The sequence below is a fragment of the Ananas comosus genome, linkage group 5 (assembly GCF_001540865.1).
Source record: "Ananas comosus cultivar F153 linkage group 5, ASM154086v1, whole genome shotgun sequence".
NCBI lineage: Eukaryota > Viridiplantae > Streptophyta > Magnoliopsida > Poales > Bromeliaceae > Ananas > Ananas comosus.
Genome location: NC_033625.1, coordinates 131,552 through 151,218, shown reverse-complemented (window position 1 = coordinate 151,218; position 19,667 = coordinate 131,552). Strand labels below are relative to the sequence as shown.

Here is a 19,667-nt window from a genome sequence, read left to right as displayed (position 1 = left end):
ATGGCGTTGACTATTCATTTTCCAACTTAACCCTCATTTAGAGACAGTCATCTGCACCCCAGCAATCTTTTAAGCTAGTCAATCTATTTGATTCGGTCTCTAGTCAACTCTGGTTCTTTATTACAGTGACCAGCACGATATGCTCTCTAACAAGAGTAAAGTTGCTCCTCGCCCAATGGCTCGTCAAATATCAAATCTCCATTAATGATATGCTCTTTAACAGGAATCAAATCTCAATTAATGATATGCTCTCTAACAGAAATAAAGTTCCTCCTCGCCGAATGGCTTATCAAATATCAAATCTCCATTAAAGAATGCAGCATTACTGGGATAGTCAAATATCAAATCTCCATTAAAGAATGCAACATTACTTGGGTAGTCCAGGGTAACTAGTGCCGCACATCAGTGTGGGCATGTGTGAACTTCTTAATCTACAGAGCACGTACAATCTCAATAAACAAAATTAGCTCTTCTCAACAAGTTGATAGGTAGCATGATATCAGCGATTAAAAATAAGAAAAAAGCAGAGGGGAAGAAGACTAACAGTTTACTGCCTACCCACGCAGAATACATCTACAGAGCGAATTCAAATCTCACTAAATGCAGGCTCAAAACAAGGGTGATACAACCTTCTGTTCTTTTCCGCTTGGTTACGGCAATAAACAGCTGCATCAAGTTTGCCTTCCAACATGACACAAATTCAGTTACCCAAGAAACCAAGGGTAAAAGGAAATAAGTTATACAATTACTGAGCAAATTCCATGGGAAGACATGAAATCGTCTAGATAAGTCTTGACGACGCAAACAACGGATTAAAAGTATATGTATATACATCTGATACAACAAACAAGTTTCTTCTCACTTTAACTAGGACAGTATTAGACGGAGTATTTCTCCTGAATATATAAATGACTTCTCTGTCTCCTCCAAACAGTGGTCCTTCTCTTCCCTAGACCAGTTCTGTAGACAAGAAGGCATACAACTAAGAATTCAAGAAGTGAAAAAGAAAAAAAACAAATAGCTGGATTTAAAATAAAAAAAAAAAACTAGACTTTACAGGTTGACTTGAAAAAAAAAAAAGAAAGAAAAAAAAGAAAACTAGATTTTGTTGGAAAATAAAAGAGGATGCATAATCACACAAGAGTACTAAATGAAATGGAGATCTTACAGAAGCAACTCGGTTGATCTTATTTCTCACACCCTGCAGCAATTGGGAAAGATTACCATCCCATTTGTAGAACTCCAGTTCCTTATTGTTCAGTATCTTCTCTGCAACCTGATAAGGGCAAAGAAGCAAAGCTAGTTCATATCATGATCATAGAAGTGAAATTAAAAATCAAAAGTTCCAGCTCAATCACCAAAGCACGGGCTATTGTTACTTTCCTTATTAATCAACAAAGGAAACAAAACTCATTGACAAGGCACCACCCAAAGGTGTGAGCAATAAGGGCAATAAGGCACAACCCAAAGGTGAGAAACTACATAAAAAAAATTTTAGCATATTCAGCAATCAATCAACAAATCAATCTAAACCTTAAACAAACAGTGCCCAGTCCCTGCCCAAAATCAACCAACATAATAAAAGAGGTGCTTAATGTTAACTTCATGAAACAAGCAAAATTAGCACTCCTCGGCAACCAAAATGACTTTACCTTGTCTGCTTTTCTCCTTCCAAATAATATTTTGTAGGAGTTTCAGGAAAGGAAAGTTGACCGCGGACATTGCCAGTCGATGCAACATATAGGAAAAACCTCTAAATTATTATCTATTGTACAATCGTGGTGTGTGATAAAAAAATAACAAGTCAGCAAAGAAATCATGAAAGGATGAGCTCGATCAAAGCTAATCTGCTTTAATATCAAGTAAGGTAAAACTCACAATTAACATAAACTGTAAGTTAGATGGCTTCTAACTCAGAGCATACCTTTTTACCAATCATTCTACCTCCAGCAGTGTGAGCAAAATATACATTGTAAAAGTGGCATATAAATGCTGGAGGATCTTTCTCGGCCAGCTCCTCAAGATAACGAGCATAGGTGATGCCTGGAGTAGAGGGCTCAGGAATTGCATGACCTTCTTGCTTGAACCATTCTAAATCCTTAGCCAATTGCTCTGACCTTTCCAAGCCAGTGTTCCTGAACTCTGCATCTGAAACCAACATAAGAATTAGCCATCGGCTAGAAAATAATATTTGAGATAAAGTATGTTGAGTGTCAAAGTTAGGATCAACCAAAACATGTGTCAGCAAGCAGAAAACACGTTAAATTTACAGCATAGTAACATCATGTGCGGTAGAAGTTCAGAAGAAATAAAAAATAATAGATGATTTAAGATTTTTTTTTTTTTTTTCAAAAGCCAGAAAGGTGAACAGTAGTAGAAACCTCAAAGAGACGGATCAACAGAAGTCATCAATTCAAGGACTGAAGGCGAATCACTAGGTACATATATATTAGTTATCCTGTTCACTCAGAAACAAACATTTGGCAAAATTGAGAGGAAGTTATCAATGGACACAGCAGAAAATCTATTTTTATTTTCTCCCACTTTCTCGTCTCTCCAATACATTCCTCATTAATCAATTTAATCAACAAAGTCATAAGAGTTTCAACTAAACTATCTGATTCACCTAGCAGAAATCAGCAAAGATGCATTAACCCCTTCCCACCCCAACCCAACCAAAAAAAAAAAAGGAAAAAAAAACAGCAAATCAAGTTAAACGGAAGGTTCCCTATCTGATGATCAAGTAATTTCGATGGCAGCTCGCTTGATTGAAAGAAACCATCATCTTTCAAATAATAAAGAACAATAAATATAGACAAAGGAAAGGACTTTCTCTCAGATTTAGAGATGAATATCCATGCTCACGACTTCGATACCACCCACTAAGCCATTAAGACCAGCTGTTTCACTAAAAGAATTAAAAAAAAAATGAACATTACAATAAAAACTCTGACAGGTCTGATATTATTGTAAGATCAGCGAAAGCAATGCTTGACACTCCGAGCTTATATCCTAATTCCCAATCCAGATGGATGGTTTTCTATCAAAGACATCCCAGTAATCTCGGACTCATGGAAAGTTTCAAAATCTAAAGTTAACACTTCATTGTTACTAACAACTCTTCTGATGCTCCAGTAAAGGACACACCCATATTTTACTGAAACCAGCAATTTGGTGCCCTAAACTGTTGAAATTAGGAAATGAATCAGAGACATTGCATTGAAAATTAATATAGTATAGTTTCTTTTTTGCTATAACCCACCCATCAATCTTCCTCCACTTATATTCACCAAAAAGGACCTATTTCCCTCACTGATCCTTCATGTTCCATTTAACAAAACCAGAGAAGTAAGTAATATAAAGAAGAATACAGTCAACGGTGGAACATAATTTTGTGAATGGAAAGGGTGTACAAATTGACCAATTGAACTATAATAATAATGAAAAATCAAAATTTATAATCCGCAAATCATCACTGGAAGAATCTCCAATGGAAATATCAAGTTTAGCAAGCAATTAGAAACCCAAATAGCCGAATCCGAAAAAGGGTATTGTTTTTGTTTTTCCTTCCCGGGATAACCTACACCAGGGGCATGGCGCCTTGTTGACGATGGTCTCAAGGGTATCGAACACGAGCTTGCTGTCGACAAGGAACTTGAGGTAACCCTCGATGGAGGGCTCCCACTTGGCCACGGGCGGCGCATCCGACTCCTTTTCCCCCTCTTTCGCCTGGTCCTTGGTGTGCAGCTTCATCGCCACCGCCCTCATCTCGTCCACAAAGCCCTTCTCCTCGCCTCCCTTGTGCTTCTTCGGCATCTCCGTCGCCGTCGCCGCGACCACCACGGCGGTCCTCAGAGGCATCCACAGAGGGCTCCTCGCACGGTGCGCCCACGGTTGGAGGGACGGGGTTTTGAGCGAGGGCGCCTTCGAAACCCTTCGGGTGGGAGCCGCGGAGAGGGAGCGGGTCTGAGAGATGGGCGCGGTGGAGGCCATGGCTTGCTTAGGGATTTTAATGGGTTGCGGGTGGGTTGGGGGAGGCGTAAAGAGATAGGATCTCCGACTTTTTTTAATACTAAAGAGGCAGAGGAGGAGGAGGAAGAGGAAGAGGAGGAGAAGCAATCGAGATGTTTGTTGATGAAGCGAAAGGGACAAGGGGAGAGAGAGAGAGAGAGAGAGAGAGAGAGAGAGAGAGCGCGTACGAAGTGTTTGTTAATGGGACTCTGAGAGACAACGGAGGAGGAGGAAGAAGAAGAAACTGCCGTAATAAGAAAACAAGAAAAAAAGAATAAGAAAGGACGGAGAGAGGTGGATAGCGATCGTCCGCTCAGCTCTATATCCTTCTCTGGCTTCGGTAATTGGTGGGGAAGCCTCTTTTTNATTTGTATTTTTATTTTCTCCCTCCTCTTTATTTGGGACTTGGTAGGTAATTAAAAGATTCGGACAAGAAACCAAGCACCAGGCGACGTACACGTTTCACACCGAATAAAGGACGGAGGGGGAGCGCAAAATGGATTGGGGGCGTGCCGCACGAGGAATTCTACACTGTCTACACTGTCACACTTGCACCACGTCATTAATAACAAGTCAATCACATTCTTTTTTTTTAAATAAAAGTATAATAAAAATATTATTTTACAATCATGATGGGACATATATTCTTAAAAAAATTAATTTGATTGATTTGTTACGCCACGTCACTAATATACCCGTTGCATTCTAGAATTTTTCGTGCCGCACTGCCGCGCAAAGCAAGGGCCGGGCTAGAGAGTAGAGACAAGGGACTGGCAATGGATTAACCCACACGGTGGGACTAATTATATTTTAAAATAATATGCAACAAACAGATGAAAACTGTTGCAGGTACCAAAAAATAAAGAGAGTATGGGGATGCATCGAGCAGGGGGCTCCAATTGCCAATAAGTACTTGGAAAAATGGGTTTTTATAATTCAAAGTTGGGATAGAAATACTATTTATAATATAATTCGAAGTTGGGATAGGAAAAAAAAGTATGAGGATGCATCGAGTAGGGGGCTCCACTTGCCTGATAAATACTTGGAAAAAAGGGTTTTTATAATTCGAAGTTGGGATAGAAATAGAAACGCAAGCTACTAGCCTACTACTTGGAAAAACTGGTTTTTTATTTCAAAGTTGAGATAGAAACCGAAGCTAAAGACATAAATCCACGCACTCACTGCTGCTATGAAAATGCTAACATATAAGTTTTATAAGCATATTTGATATGCTAAATTATTTGATGCAAATACTTTTTACTTGTCTTGCAAAGTGATACAAGACATCACATAAAATTAACAGCATATTTTGATAGATCGTAGAAAATAATTTGTGGGAATCTAGTAGTATGTAGGAAAGTGTTCTAAACACTTCTTAAAATAGTATATTGGTAGTCTAAAAAAAATAATTTGGTTTGCAGCAATACTCTTTCTTACATACCTTCACATTTAAAACTAAAAGTGTTAGTTGTAAAGCTAACGAAAAATAAGGATACGGATACTCCAGAACAATTTGTACGTAAAAGATTGTGTTTGTATTTTTAACGCATAACTTGGACTTTATTAATATTTTGAAGTGCTGATCACCTAGAGTTTGAAGAGTTTTTTTTTAAAGGAAAATTGAACGCACTGACTCAATAAATAAAAGTATTGAAACATTTGTAAAAAGTTAAAGGCACTGCCTAAGTAAAAAAACAAAAAGAAAAGAAAAGAAAAAAAGACATAGAAACAAAAAGGGGCATTCCGAGAATTGAACTCGGGACCTCTCGCACCCTAAGCGAGAATCATACCACTAGACCAAATGCCCATTTGCTAAGAGTGCATTTTACTTCTCTATTGTTCTATAAAACAACTATGAATCATTTCGTAGTTTCTCACTGCGATGATTATTTGTTAGTAGTAGAAAAGCCGCTCCGTTAGCTACTGGCTGTTAATTATTATTAAAACTTATGATTTGCTTACTAAAATACAAGCCCTTGAGTTGAAGCAAATCCAAATTCTTGTGCCAATCACGTTCTCATTCCATTCAACGTAAAAGTCTATAAAACAAAATAAATAACCGCTAGAAAAAAGAACATGCACGGGCGTACTCTTTACATTTTCAATGCATTCATTCCTCACAAACACAAAAACGCCCAATCGTTTGGAAGCAGCAAATTTTACAACAGAAACTGCCAACCGATGAAAGAACAACCAACAATATTTACAAAACTCTAACTCCATATCTCAACAAAAAGAAGGGGAACGAAAATCCAAGATCAAATAAAAAAAGATAACGACGCCGATGTCCGAAATGCTTCACACCGATCAACTGCTCTTTGCCACACCACTGCTCAACTGATCAAGCATACCGGAATGCAATCAATGATCCACAGGACTGATGCGCTCATGGGGCAGTTAATTGTCTAACAAGATTATCATGACCACCATGCATCCTCGCGAGGTAAATACATTTGATCTCCAACTCCACACATACGTGTAGGGCTCAAGCAAATTAATCCACAAGAAATCCTATAACTCTATACCAAATTCCCAGATAATACCCAATTCTATTAATGTTCTGAGAGGGTGCCAGAAATATCAAAGTAATTGGGCGAACCAAGCATCAAATTACCAGATGGAAGAGCAGCATTAGTCTGAGCACTCCAGAAATCTCCATGATGCAACCAGCTGCTGCTGCTCTGGTGAGAAGCCATTACAGAGTCCCTTCTTAAAGCCCCGCCACCAGTAGGATAACTGAAATCATGAATAAAGAGGGTCGCTGGAGAGATGGTTGATTGGCTGGACGATGGGTGTTGTTGAGGCTTCTGCGCGGTACCTTCTGAGCCAGAGTGATTCAGCGGCCAAGCTTTGACTTGCAACGGGGATGTAAATTGGTGTCTTTTCTCTTTATTGCTGCAGCTAGTAGACGACCTGGGATTTCCCGATGAAGGAGTAGCGGCAGTATCATTTGTGGTAGAAGAGGTAGCAGAATCTGGGCCAGTAAGGCGCTGGCCAAGCGCCATGAACTCGCTGGCCTCTACATGAATCACCTTTGGTGACACCACGTAGATGATGACCGGTTGCCGCTTCTTTTGAGGCTTTTGGATCCTGTGGGAGTTGTCGTGGATCATCAAAGGCGGAGGGCATGGACCTTGTAGCTCACTTCGCCAAGATCTCTCGGCAACGAATTTAGACGAGGACATGGCAAGCACAGCAAGTACAAGGGTAAAGTATACTCGTAGCATTTAAAAAAAAAAAAAAAAAAAAACTTGGCAGTACTTATACAAGAATAATGCACCTTATCGAGACAAAAGTCAACTTTGTTTTCAATTTGCAAAGTCAACTTTGTTTTTAATTTGCAAAGTCCACTTTGCTTGGAAAAACAAAGAAGGAACTGAGGAAGGCGCCTGCAATTTGACGTCCATCAGCTAACAGGCCAGCTGCTGATCCCATATTCTAGGCTTGTTCAAACTTTATGCAACCTAGATATGTGGTATGTTGTAATAGGTAGCATGCTACCCGCTTCGTTTATTTCATTTAGAAATAAACTAAGTTGGAAATATGAATCAACTAGGATTCGAATTTGGGACCTCGGATACCAACCACGAAGTCCTTTGCCACTTGCGCTAGGGACGGTCGGTGTATATTGTAATTAACTAGCAGAATTTGTATTTCATAAGACAACTAAAAAGGATGATGAATACAATACAACAACACCACACAGAGTAGGAATTCCCTACAACAATAGGTGTTCCCTGATGAGTTGAAGCACCAATTCAGATTAAGAAGGATCAAGAGAACTGGGAAATACACAACATTGCACCGACGGGCATCAGAACATGAAGTATCTTACAATACATGTCCATTTCTCTAAGAAATTGGAGTTCAGGTTATCTTAGATAATTGATTATCTTCACGAAGGTCAGAACCTGTGTGGGGTCAGACTGAGATCATAGTTAGGAATTTATGCTGGTTGACAGCGCATAGAGCTATTCATACAGCAGGAGTTGGAATATAAAACTATTAAGAAAGAAATGTTTAATAAATATTGTATGCATATCAAATTGGTATAGACGTCAGCCAAGAGCCAACAAAAGCTTGTGATGTAAGATAGTGCAGTCCAAAGACAAAAGGAGTAGAAGAAGACCAACTTAGATGAATTATGGGGGTTTTCAGTTTAGTAATTTAGTTATCAGGCGTACGGAAAGGCTAGGTCAAGAGCATGCAGAAATTTCTTAGCTGTTCACCAAGAAAATTATGCTTTCCCAAACAGCTCCTTAGACGGCAATTCTTACAGTTCAATGGTAGATACACTAAATATAACACATACAACAAAATAATGAAGCATCTTCATAAGCGCCATCAATGGACTAGTAATGTTTGAACTAACAAATGCAATAAGAACACAACTAAATCAATCATAAGCATGCGGTTACTAATTTGAATTGATCCAGCTTGACACGAGGTGCTGAATGGAGATTGAGTTGAACTCCGTAACTAACCATCAATTATTATGTACACCATTTGCTTCCATATCAAAAGAGTGAATATCGTCATGAACAGCAAAAATAAATGAAGTTCATCAAACTTCTTTGTATGGAATAGAAGTTACAGAAGGAAATTACATCTCAGATATGCTAAAGTTCCCAATTAGTAGCATATGCAAACAAGTTATAGAATGAAATATCCAAGGACAAGAAGAAGCTCTTAGATTTGAACATTTATGTTCAGATTTTTCACACCCTCCTGACTCTACAGCTGTAAGAAATCTGGAAACTAGCGACTGTAAGCATGCAACCTGTGAAAAAAAAAAGACAAGAAAGTAAAGACAAATTAAACAAATCAAGAGTCACTTAGCTGCTTGTTCAAGAACAGGGATCTCATTCCACCACTCAGCACTACACCAGCCTGCTCCTCTGTAGGGGAGGTAGCGAAAACACACTAACGGCATGTTTGGTTCATGATTGGAATAGGAATGGAAAATGAAATTGGATTGTTTTGGAATAGAAAATGAAATGACGAATCATACAAAAATGTTTGGTTTATTATTGGAATGGAAATCAAAATGAAAATTTTAGAATTTTTGAAAGAGGGTTTTGTTTAAGAGAGAGGAAAATGATGAAGGGGGAGAAGGTGGGTATTAGTTAAAGAGGATTTTGGATAGTTTACTTTGGAATAGACCAATCCGGGATTCAAGGTCGGATTGGGCCATAAATGGATTTGGCCATTCCCATTCCGGAGTGGAATGAGAATCGAAATCTGATTCCTATAAAACAAACGACAATTATCAAAATCAATGAATTCTATTCTGATTCCATAGTCTAAAATAGGTGAACCAAACATGCCCTAACTGTAGAACACCCACTCCTAATCTCTTTCGAAGCCCGAAATGCAGCAATAGTACTGTTCATATACAAGCTTTCCATGTATTCAATTTTCTCTTGCTCTCTAATCCTACCTCTACCCAAAGAGGGTCCATGGTTTAAAATTTTATGCTCTCTATCACCTTCTCCATCTCTATCCTCACCACCAGATATGGATGGTTCATATATTGGGAAGAGGTGGTCTAGCATGGCCTCACAATCTTTCACAAGCTCGTAAAGCAGATCGATAGTGAAGAACAGTTGCTGCAGTTCCTTTTGGATGAAGGACAGCCAGATTAGTGCCCCTGTTCTCTTGTCGTACTTCTTCAGTATCTTAACCAACTCCATTGAATGTTAGAAGTAACATCAGGATAGTTGGATTCATCCAGCATGAATAATCTTCACTAGCTGTCAATTGTTATTATCACATACATAATAACAGTTCTTAATATTTAGTAGCATTCCAAATGTACATTGATCTATTATCTTCAAAATATTATTCATCCCAGTTCTCTAAATTATCTTCTTCTTTTTTTACATTTTAGAAATATTTTCCAATTTTTTTTGCAATTCTGCAAAGTATTCTTTATTGTTTTGACTCTAATTACAAAGCAACTCAAGCTGTTCAAAGCTCGCCCATTTAACAGAAAATTGCATTGGTGATTTGGCACATATGTTTCCCATAATACAACTGGAAAACCAAAACACTACTCTTAACCCACAATATCATTTGACTGTATTAGTGCTTGTCGGTAAATAAATCGTCTTACAGATTTATTTTCAAATAACAGCCAACAGAAAGCAAAAAAAGGCAAAAATTTGATGCCATGATTAAATTCAACACTAGAAAAATAACCAGTGAAAGAACCTTAAATACTAAAAGACCGCAAATCGCAATCAGCAATCCAATTTGCACAACGATCTAGCTCTGAGGAGTGAGGACGTACCCGGCTCTTGTATGCCAGCCTGACATCGCAATTTACACCGAATCGATTTCTAAGGTCTAAAACTAAATGATATTCCAATCCAGCTAGTAATCAAGTCGATAGAAAAGGGGTTGAAGCAGACCCCGGCAGCGACATACATGATGAGTAAAGTGAACACAGCTTACATAATTGCTATAAAAGCAACAATGTTGTACATCATGATGCATATCAGATTAGAGAATAACTCATTCACGGATCTTACTCGAACCTGAGTAACTAGTTAGCACACCTAATTGTCAGGAACTTCAATGCGATCCAACAGCCACGAAGAATTTAAAGAACGGAGTGTTCCCTTACCTGTAAAGTTAAGGGCGCTGTAGTTGTCGAGGAGGAGCATCTCCCCGTGGAAGTCCACGATCCCCTTCCTCACTTTCATCAACTCATCCTTGGAATCCCTCGCCACAGCTCTCCGAGCGCAGTCGAGAAGTTGCTGCAAAAACCCGCGCATCAGCATTCGGACGATAGTCATATGAATCAATCAGCACGGGGGAAAGAAGAGATCGTAGGAATTATAAGAAGCAAAGAATTCTCCCGCATCAGTGGTAGGAAAGGGGCGGGGGAGTGTTATACCCTGATCCTCTCAGTCCAATGATGATGAAAATTACCTGAGTTGGGCTGAGTGGAGATGATGGATCCCTCGATCAATGTTGCCGATGAGCTCAATTGATAGGAAATTGGGTAGGGTATTTAGGGTAAAGGAGAGAGATCTGAAGAAGAAGAAGAAGAAGAAGAAGAAGAAGTGGATAAGAAGATTGTAGTGGAAATTTGTAATTCCATTGATAACCGTTCTCCCAGACCTCAGGTCTCTTACAGGGACTATTCCGTAATTAACTACAAAGAAGAGTAGCATTATGAAATGTAAGTAACTAATGGGACCGGTGGAGACCTACCATCCAATGGACTCGTAGCTGGATCAGAGATGGACGGCTTGTGGAAACCCAGTGAGCAACCCTCAGCCCAGCTTCCCATCTAGTCGGATTGTGGTTCCGAAACCCGACCCGTTATTCGATTGGATTACTCTCGACTTTCCCCAAATCTATCTACTGTTTAGTCATCTCCTTCCTTGCTCAGCTCAGCCCACCTATGCTCTGCCATTACAGGGAGGACCTTGTGGCGAATGACGTAGTGCTCCTCCTTCTCCACGAAGAAGGCGTTAAGCTTATCGAGCTCAGCGTCGAGGAATCTCGTGAAAGACTCGTCTCCGGCGCCGAGGGCCCATCTCCGATGATGAGGTTGAGGCGCCTCTTGAGCTCCTTGTAGCGGAGGAACTTGTCCCTCCACTCCGGCAGCGTCTCCTCCATCTGGTTGCTCAGGCTCCTCTCGAACTTCATCTCTCTCTCTCTCTCGATCGGGTGCTGTGGAGAGGAAGAAGAGAAAGAGGGAGGAGGAGGGGGGCGATAGATGATGTTGACGTGCATATTGGAGAGGGGGAGTTGAGCGAGGATATGCGGGTGGGAAAACCCCCGGAGAAGCAGCGAATGTTGTTTAGTTGGAAGTTGGAACTACGCATTTCCGACGTGGAATCTGCTGCCTCGCTTCTTTTCCATTGCACCGCGGCAGCTCGTGTTCTGATGATGCGCGGGTCCCGCAACAAACACGTCTTTTGTCGTGCTACGAGAGGCCGGGCGATGATCGGGCCGGGCCTTCTTTCAAGTCGAGTATCTTGTTTTTAAAACAAGTTAGCTATTACGAGCCCGAGTCTAGTGCAAAATTCGTAAGACCAAATTTTGATTGGACCTATCAGTTTAAAAAAAAACAAAACAAAATATGTCTAGCCCTGGGCCCGGATTTACTAGGCTCTTGTTGGTTTATACAGGAGAAGCACAGGTATATTCGGAGAGAGAATCACATAAGAGCATATTCTATTTCTGGATACTTTCAGTTCTCATCCCATAAATTCTTTGTTCAGCATCTACTCATATATATATATATATATGTATATATATATATATATATATATATATATACATATGGCATCTACTCATATATATATATATATGTATATATGTATATGTACATATGTATATATATATATATGTATATATGTATATGTACATATGTATATATACATATGTACATATACATATGTACATGTACATATATATATATATATATATATATATATATATATATGGACTTAAGATATTCTCCCTTTTTTTTTCTCTCTTATCGTCCAGGTAGAGAATTTTACCCCGAACCTAATGAAGAAACCACATAGGCCTGAGGAAAATCGGCCCGACCTGGCCCAGCCCGACAAATTTGGACCGTGCTTGGTCTCATGAAATGCATATTTCTCCGTTCTGCTAAGTAGGCCTGGGTCTCGTCCACTTCACATATACTTTGCGTTAGGTTTGGGGCCTCGGGCATTCGTGGGCCATAATAGTTTGTGTTAGGTCTGGGGCCTCGGGCATTCGACCCACGAACACTTTATAAATCGCCAGCTCCGTACGTCAAAATTTCTAAATAAAATAAAATTGAAAAAAAAATATATAGAAATATAATTGTGCGTTTTCCGATGAAATCACAGAAAATATAAAAAATATATACTTATGCGGGGAACTCAATATTTGGTATGGAAATAAATAAGATATTTTTCTATCATCATTCTCACCGCACGTAATCTCTCCGCAGTCGCAATCCCAAGGAAGACTAAGACGGCGATAGTATCCATTGTCTCCCTCGCTCGCTTCGACGATGATCCCGCAAACCGGCTCTGACGTAACGCTTGGTTCTTCTCGTTCCTAATCTCCTCTGTATGATAGAGGTTAGCATCTCCTTTTCGCCTCCGTTCTGCCCTCCTTCGTCTCCAATGTGTCAACCCTAATCCTTTTCTCTCCTCTCAATTTCGAATTGGACGCGGAGGTAATTGTATTTATCTTCTAAGCATCGTATCGCCTATGGTGTCTTTCTAAATCATCCGATTTTGCTGCATCATCGTGGCGCGAGAGAATATGCTGCTCCTAGTTTTGGGCTTGGAGCATTAGCTTGCGTCTGTTTTTGGATCTTATGTTACTAATAGCTCTGTTGCCTACTCTGCTCTTCCTTCTTCTTTTTTTTTCTCAATTTTGTTTTTCAAGTTTTTTTTGCGAGAAGTGAAGGGAATCAGGTCTTGAACAGCATAGGAAATCACCCTGGTGTTTTGAAGTCAAATAGAAAAAAAAAAAAAAAAAAAAGAAGAAAAGAAAATCAGCTTTATTTTGAGAGGCTAGGGACATAGTCATGATCAATTACAGAGGTTAATTTGATTATAAATTGAGGTACCTGATCTCCGTGTTGTCGATGGCGCCAGCCTATATCTGTCTGAAGATGCACATCCCCTACACTGATAGTTGCAATTTGAAGTGATGGCATGACTTGCTTATGTTGGAGAAATGTGGATTATACCTGATGCCATGGTGAAAGTATATTTGAGGATCGTCCTAAACACCTTAGTCTCGTCTTCTGATCACCTTTCGATCCCGTATCTGGACCGAGTCCTATGGTTCTAGTTCAAATAACCGGACTGCAGTTGTGTAATTACAATGGTTATATCTCTTAGAATGGTGGAACTATGATGGGTTCGTAGGCTTGTCATTCATCACCACCAAAGAGACCACACAAACTCTTTTGTTTGATGTGATTTCTTAACTTAGTCCGTTTATTCCACATAAGATGAGGTTGTGAGGTTCTGATTGCGGTTGGTTTCGATGTCTTGAGATGCGTGCTTAGACAGTAGAATGAACTTTGGAGGGTGTAGCCAATTCCTACGTAGTATTTTTGTGCCCTCCGCCTCAGGACACCTACATTTTTCATTGGTTGCACTCTGAACTTCTTATTCACTCAGAAGAATTGTGAAATTGGCTCTTGATGCGTTATTCTCTCTCTCTTCATACATATATTGATTGCGGTGTCTTGAGCTCTTTCAGGATCTCATCGTAGTCATTTTTGTTCTTGTCTCTACTATCTAGTTAATTCCATTATGAAGGTCTCTCCTCCAACATGCTATTATTCTGATAACGGCATAAGTGAGTAGTAGTCTTTTTTTTTAAACAAAAAATCATGTATCAATGTCAAAGTCCATGAAAGATGGCAAAGGGGAGTGATTTAAATGAGTAGGCAAATTGGTTGCATATCCTTGTTAACACAACCATTTCCTCATTTATGCAGTTCACCGAATCGATTAGATTGCTCAGCGGGTGCATTCAATGGAAAGTAACAGTGATCAGTTGCCCTGTAATTCACTTGCTTCTATTGACGGTGATCCTACACCTGCAGGTAATAATGCAATACGATGCACCTTTTGTGTTTTTTTTTTGTACCGTCTAGTCTTAATTTCTTTGTGATTCTATCTCATTAAGTTGATCTGATACTTGGCTGTCTCACATAGGTATAAAATAAAGCATTCTTGATAGATCATGCACTGGTTCGTCTCTAAAATTTATATCTAAATTACTCTGTTTATACAAGTCATTTCCTGCTCTCTGCTGGTCCTGACATGTCATGCCTTATGTAATACTACCTACCTTGCACATTCGGGTGAGTTATACAAATATGCTTACAGTCCTCATCTCTAGACTCCGTTATATTACATTAACTGCTTCCTTTGGCCGTGAAAAGAAATCATTTCAAAGCTGGCTAACTTTTGTTAGCGATTTGACAGATTCACCTGTGAAGGAAAGATGTTTTGACCAGAGAGAAGCACTTCCTGGGGAGCCACGCTGTGTTATTTGTGGACGCTATGGGGAATACATATGCGACCAAACCAATGATGACATCTGCAGTGTAGAATGCAAAACTATCCTTCTTTCTAGACGTGCTGATACTAAGAAGCCAGAAATAAAATCCAAAAAGCCCAGGAACTTTCCCTTTCATGACGAGTGCTTCTATGTTAAAGATGACAGGTGCTCCAACCTGCAGGGCGAAACCACTGAACAAATTGCTTCTTTAAGAAGCAAAATTGACATTTCTGTTAAGGGACAGAGCATTCCAGATCTGATTTTATCCTTCTCTTCTTGCAATCTCCCTGCTAAGCTCGAACATAATCTTGAAAGTGCTGGATATGTTATTCCTACCCCAGTCCAGATGCAAGCCATTCCTGCTGCACTTAGTTGTAGAAACTTGCTTGTTTCTGCTGAAACTGGTTCTGGTAAGACAGCTGCTTTTCTAGTTCCAATAATCTCCCACTGTTCGCAAATCCGGTCGCAACATGTTACTGACCGGAAGAATCCATTGGCAATGGTTCTTGCTCCAACTAGAGAGCTGTGTGTGCAGATAGAGGAGCAAGCTAAGTTGCTTGGAAAGGGCCTACCTTTTAGAACTGCCCTTGTTGTTGGAGGAGAAGCCTTGGCTGGGCAGATATACCGAATAGAGAGTTGCATAGAATTAATTGTGGGTACCCCTGGAAGGCTAATTGATCTCCTTTCTAAACATAATGTTGAACTCGGTGGGATTTCTGTCTTGGTTCTGGATGAAGTAGACTGCATGTTGCAGAAAGGGTTCCGCGATCACGTCATGCAAATATTTTGTGCACTATCATCCCCTCAGGTATTGATGTTCTCTGCGACGATTTCTCTAGAGGTTGAAAAGATGGTTCGTTCTATTGTTAACGACTTGATATATATTCTTTGCGGGAGCACAAACAGACCAAACAAATCAGTGAAGCAAATTGTTATTTGGGTCGATCCTAAACAGAAGAAACAAAAGCTTTTTGAGATATTGATGAGCAAGCAGCATTTTAAGCCCCCTACTGTGGTGTTTGTAGGTTCAAGACTAGGAGCTGATCTTTTGTCTCAAGCAATTACACTTGCTACTGGATTGCGAGCTCTCTCAATTCATGGGGAGAAGATGATGAATGAGAGGAGAGAGAGTTTGAGAATGTTCTTGACAGGAGAAGTTCCCATAATTGTGTCTACAGGGGTTTTGGGCCGTGGGATGGATCTTTTGAAAGTACGGCAGGTGATAATATTTGACTTGCCAAATTCTATTGAAGATTACATTCATCAAGTGGGAAGGGCTTCTCGAATGGGGGATGAGGGTACATCAATTATCTTTGTGAATGAGGAGGACAAGAAGCTGTTTAAGGAGCTTGTGCAGACTCTAAAGTCTGCAGGAGCTGCTATTCCGCGAGAGCTAGCAAATTCGAAGTACTTAATGGGTACTTTCTCTGTTAGTGGTAGAAAGAAGAGAAAGTTTGGTTCATAGGGTCTTTGCTTGGTTACAAAAGATGAGTTTCCTCCAAGGTTCCAGCCACTTGGTTAGAGGAGAGCTGTTTTTTCTAGAACTCTGTGGCAACAACTAAAAACTATCACAGGGAGTAGTTTTTTGGGGAAAAAGATACTGGTGACTTGTACAGTAAAAAGAGCAAGAAATTTTCATGCCACTGCAACAATAGTGAAATAAAACATCCATGCAGACTGCATTACTGCTCTAATGGTCACCCTAGGCTTCTTCAGATGTCAGAAGTTCCAAATCAGGAAAATGTGGTCGAAATCCTGTAAACTGGAGGATATGATGTCAATCCATATCTAATCACCTGATGGATGTGTCTGAATCGATGTGCAGGTCAAAATATTTGTCTTGCAACATGCATTTTTTTTTTTTTTGAGATTTGGTATTTTTTGACTAAATTTGCCTGTACTGCATAAATGAAGATTCAATTATTGGGCCATTGGCTTCGGCTTGGAGGAATGATATATTCACCATGTGTTAGACATCGCATACACAATCAATGGGGACATTGTAATCTGCAGGAACAGCTAATCAACACATCTTTGTGAGGATGGGAGCTCATCAAGGTAAGCGCGTGGGAACTAGTTTTTCCATGGTCTTTAGTTTTGTGCTCTTATAGGTTAGACGACATGCTTTTTATCTGTTTTGCTTATTTTTGACTACTGACTTATGCTTCTTAAGACCTGTAATATTTTTATTCATCACATTTTTCGTATAATTGTCATGTTGTTTAATATCTCAATTGACAATTAATCTAAATTCCAGCCGCTATCATCAATTAGGTCATTTCATTGGTTGTTGTCAATTTCCAAAGTGGTACACTTGTATAACTTTTCATAGGAGTGCAATCTTGCTGCTTCCTAACGATGGCGACTTCTCTGCTGATTTATGATGAAACGTGCTGATTTAGTACGTTAGCTCATGCTTTGTCAAAGTTCTTTCTTCAGCTGGTATTAGTACATATGCGACAGCAACTTCATCTCTAATTCCAATTTTTCTCTCTGCACTTGGTAATGCTGAACTCCACTTTGGATAGATTGGATAATAAAGGAACTCTTAGGTATGATATAGTTTAGTGTTTGCTTGAACTTCTGTGTTTCTCAAAATTTTCTGATACAGGAATTTCACATAAGTAGAACATGGATTTGCAACCAGTCTTTTTTGTTTTCTCCAAGTTCATTGGCCGTCAATAAATTCTGATAAAAATATTTTACAATTTCTTCATAAATAGCCTAGGCTATGGCTGTAACTTTTTTTTTTTTTGTTACCTGACACCTGATTACAAAGTTCCTATGCAGTTGTCGCTTGTGTACCTCCCCTTTAAGTAAAAGATATATTGACCTTATCTGAACAAAATCGCATTTGAAATATGTACCCGAACTTGCAAGAAAAATTTTATTTTACTACCTAACTTTTCTGTACTTCAACTTGAGAAATATTCTGTCAAATTCTGTTAGATATTAATCATTCCAGTAAAATATAATTTACAGAATTTCCATCAACTATCAGAATGTTCTCTTAAATTTACAGAATATTACATCAAGAAGTAAAAAAGAAATATTGTTAAATTATGATGGAATGTACTTAAATGAAATGTATTTACGTTTAGGTAGCAAAATTAAAACTGTAAATTTAGGTACCCATTTCTTATTGTGCAGTAGTTCAGGGATGGTCTGTATGTTATCCTTTATCATCCTAAGGGTGGTCCAAGGAAAGATGTATGTGAAAAAGATGCAGACAAACAAAAAGTAGGTGTTACAAATAAGGTGGAAGTGATTATTAGTGTTTGATGAATTTGCTGAGGCAGTTGGACCTTTTTTATCTAGTTTTCTTTTGGTGATCTGATCTGTCCAAAGTGGGTGTGTTTTAAACTCTCTGTACAAATTAGCAGCTATAACTAAGCCCTCTAACGAAGATCCTTAATCAGAAATTACTGGATGCTATTACATTGTAAGAAATATTTGCACTTTTGCCTCCCCTTCTCTAATGACTTAGGAGTTGCGCAGTGATTCTTCTGGTCATGTACAGCATGGACTTCAACTTGATATAACTAGTTGATATTTCGATTAATGAGGCTAGGGTAGCAAAGCCTATATTATGAATTCTTCATTACACTCATTTTCATATTAAAATTGACCTATTCCACATTTTATATTTTTGTTATAACCAGTGTTTCTGAAAGCTCTGATGAAAGTGTAGCTTTTACGGTGTAAGTAGTAACCTATTCTCAGTGGTCTATGATTGTCACTTTGTGCAGTCGGCTAACATCATTAGACATATACATGTGATCTCATTTAAATTGTTTTAGGTAGATGTAGCTCATGATACTGTCACCATCGGGAAATGTTGTACCATACTAATGTGATTTATAATCTTAATTAACATGACATGACCGGATTGATCTGAATAAGACCCTTTTTAGTAAGGGGTCAACTTTAAAGGACGGGGACCACTACAACTATCTTAGGGAGGTATTTAATACACAGTTTCACTACATAGCAGTTCCTTAATAAGCTATTGCTGGTTTCTGCAGTGCATGGTGTTCAGATCTAAATCCTAAAAATATAATCTTAATTACTCCCAATTATGTGATTAAGACAATGCATTGTTTGATGTGGTGGAGAATATCCCTTAAGCTTATTTATTGAAACTAATTACAGATAGATGATAAAGATGGTCTAGCCTTGAGACATCTCTCTCCCGTAGGATATGACCAAAGAGCAAAGCGAGCACCTTTCTGTAGTGTTGCAGGGAGAGTATTAACATCATGGCTGTCACTTTCGTTGCCTAATTTACCAAACTTCAATGTTCTATTAGTTTCTTTATCAGATTTCATTTCCTCCCATCCCTCTTTTAGCTGTATCATTAACTACTCATTTCACTCTCAACCCTCAACGCCTCAGTAGAAAGACTATGCTCCAGTTTTTAGTTGGCACTTTGATGACTGGCCAACTACCTGGCTGTCCCAGCTTACACTCTTGTAAAATGGGCACAACAACTGATTTCCATCTCCTTTCTGCATACGCTGTTTGATAGAATTGGGATATGAGGGCATTCTCTTATTCATTTTGCAACCAACTCAAATCGTAAACTTAAAGTTCTTCTTGGCAGCATAAAC

The 19,667-nt window shown here is 39.1% G+C and overlaps 2 protein-coding genes, 1 long non-coding RNA gene and 1 other non-coding gene across 9 annotated transcripts; 1 reads left to right on the top strand and 3 right to left on the bottom strand.

The window, feature by feature from the left end:
- LOC109710595 (heme oxygenase 1, chloroplastic-like) lies at positions 573-4,303 on the bottom strand. Its single transcript, XM_020233300.1, has 4 exons — positions 3,585-4,303; positions 1,925-2,148; positions 1,169-1,276; positions 573-960 (listed from the first exon to the last, which is right to left on the bottom strand). Exons 1-4 carry the CDS (start codon positions 3,991-3,993, stop codon positions 868-870), a joined length of 834 nt encoding a protein of 277 aa, XP_020088889.1. The 5' UTR covers positions 3,994-4,303; the 3' UTR covers positions 573-867.
- On the bottom strand, positions 5,747-5,818 carry TRNAP-AGG. Its single transcript has one exon. It is a non-coding gene; the product is annotated as a tRNA-Pro (tRNA).
- Positions 6,037-11,130, bottom strand: LOC109710089. 3 transcript variants are annotated; one of them, XR_002216289.1, is made up of 3 exons: positions 10,948-11,130; positions 10,640-10,772; positions 6,037-7,167 (listed from the first exon to the last, which is right to left on the bottom strand). It is a non-coding gene; the product is annotated as an uncharacterized LOC109710089 (long non-coding RNA). The 3 variants fall into 3 exon arrangements; XR_002216288.1 differs by having other exon boundaries at positions 6,044-10,322; XR_002216287.1 differs by having other exon boundaries at positions 6,044-10,772.
- Positions 12,956-17,354, top strand: LOC109710558 (DEAD-box ATP-dependent RNA helicase 41). 4 transcript variants are annotated; one of them, XR_002216391.1, is made up of 4 exons: positions 12,956-13,106; positions 14,489-14,596; positions 14,982-16,882; positions 16,972-17,354. XR_002216391.1 is itself a non-coding variant. In XM_020233237.1 (3 exons), exons 2-3 carry the CDS (start codon positions 14,527-14,529, stop codon positions 16,520-16,522), a joined length of 1,611 nt encoding a protein of 536 aa, XP_020088826.1. In that variant the 5' UTR covers positions 12,956-13,106; positions 14,489-14,526; the 3' UTR covers positions 16,523-17,354. The 4 variants fall into 4 exon arrangements, 1 of the variants encoding a protein (XP_020088826.1); XR_002216392.1 differs by having other exon boundaries at positions 13,092-13,204; XR_002216393.1 differs by lacking the exon at positions 12,956-13,106 and adding an exon at positions 13,522-14,346.

Excerpts from the sequence above, each read along its gene's own strand:
- LOC109710595 (XM_020233300.1), bottom strand. The coding sequence starts at position 3,993 with ATGGCCTCCACCGCGCCCATCTCTCAGACCCGCTCCCTCTCCGCGGCT. Across the intron at positions 2,149-3,584 it reads CAAGGCGCCATGCCCCTGGT|ATGCAGAGTTCAGGAACACT; the intron begins GTAGGTTATCCC and ends TGTTGGTTTCAG. Across the intron at positions 1,277-1,924 it reads GTAGAATGATTGGTAAAAAG|GTTGCAGAGAAGATACTGAA; the intron begins GTATGCTCTGAG and ends TGCCCTTATCAG.
- LOC109710558 (XM_020233237.1), top strand. The coding sequence starts at position 14,527 with ATGGAAAGTAACAGTGATCAGTTGCCCTGTAATTCACTTGCTTCTATT. Across the intron at positions 14,597-14,981 it reads CGGTGATCCTACACCTGCAG|ATTCACCTGTGAAGGAAAGA; the intron begins GTAATAATGCAA and ends GCGATTTGACAG.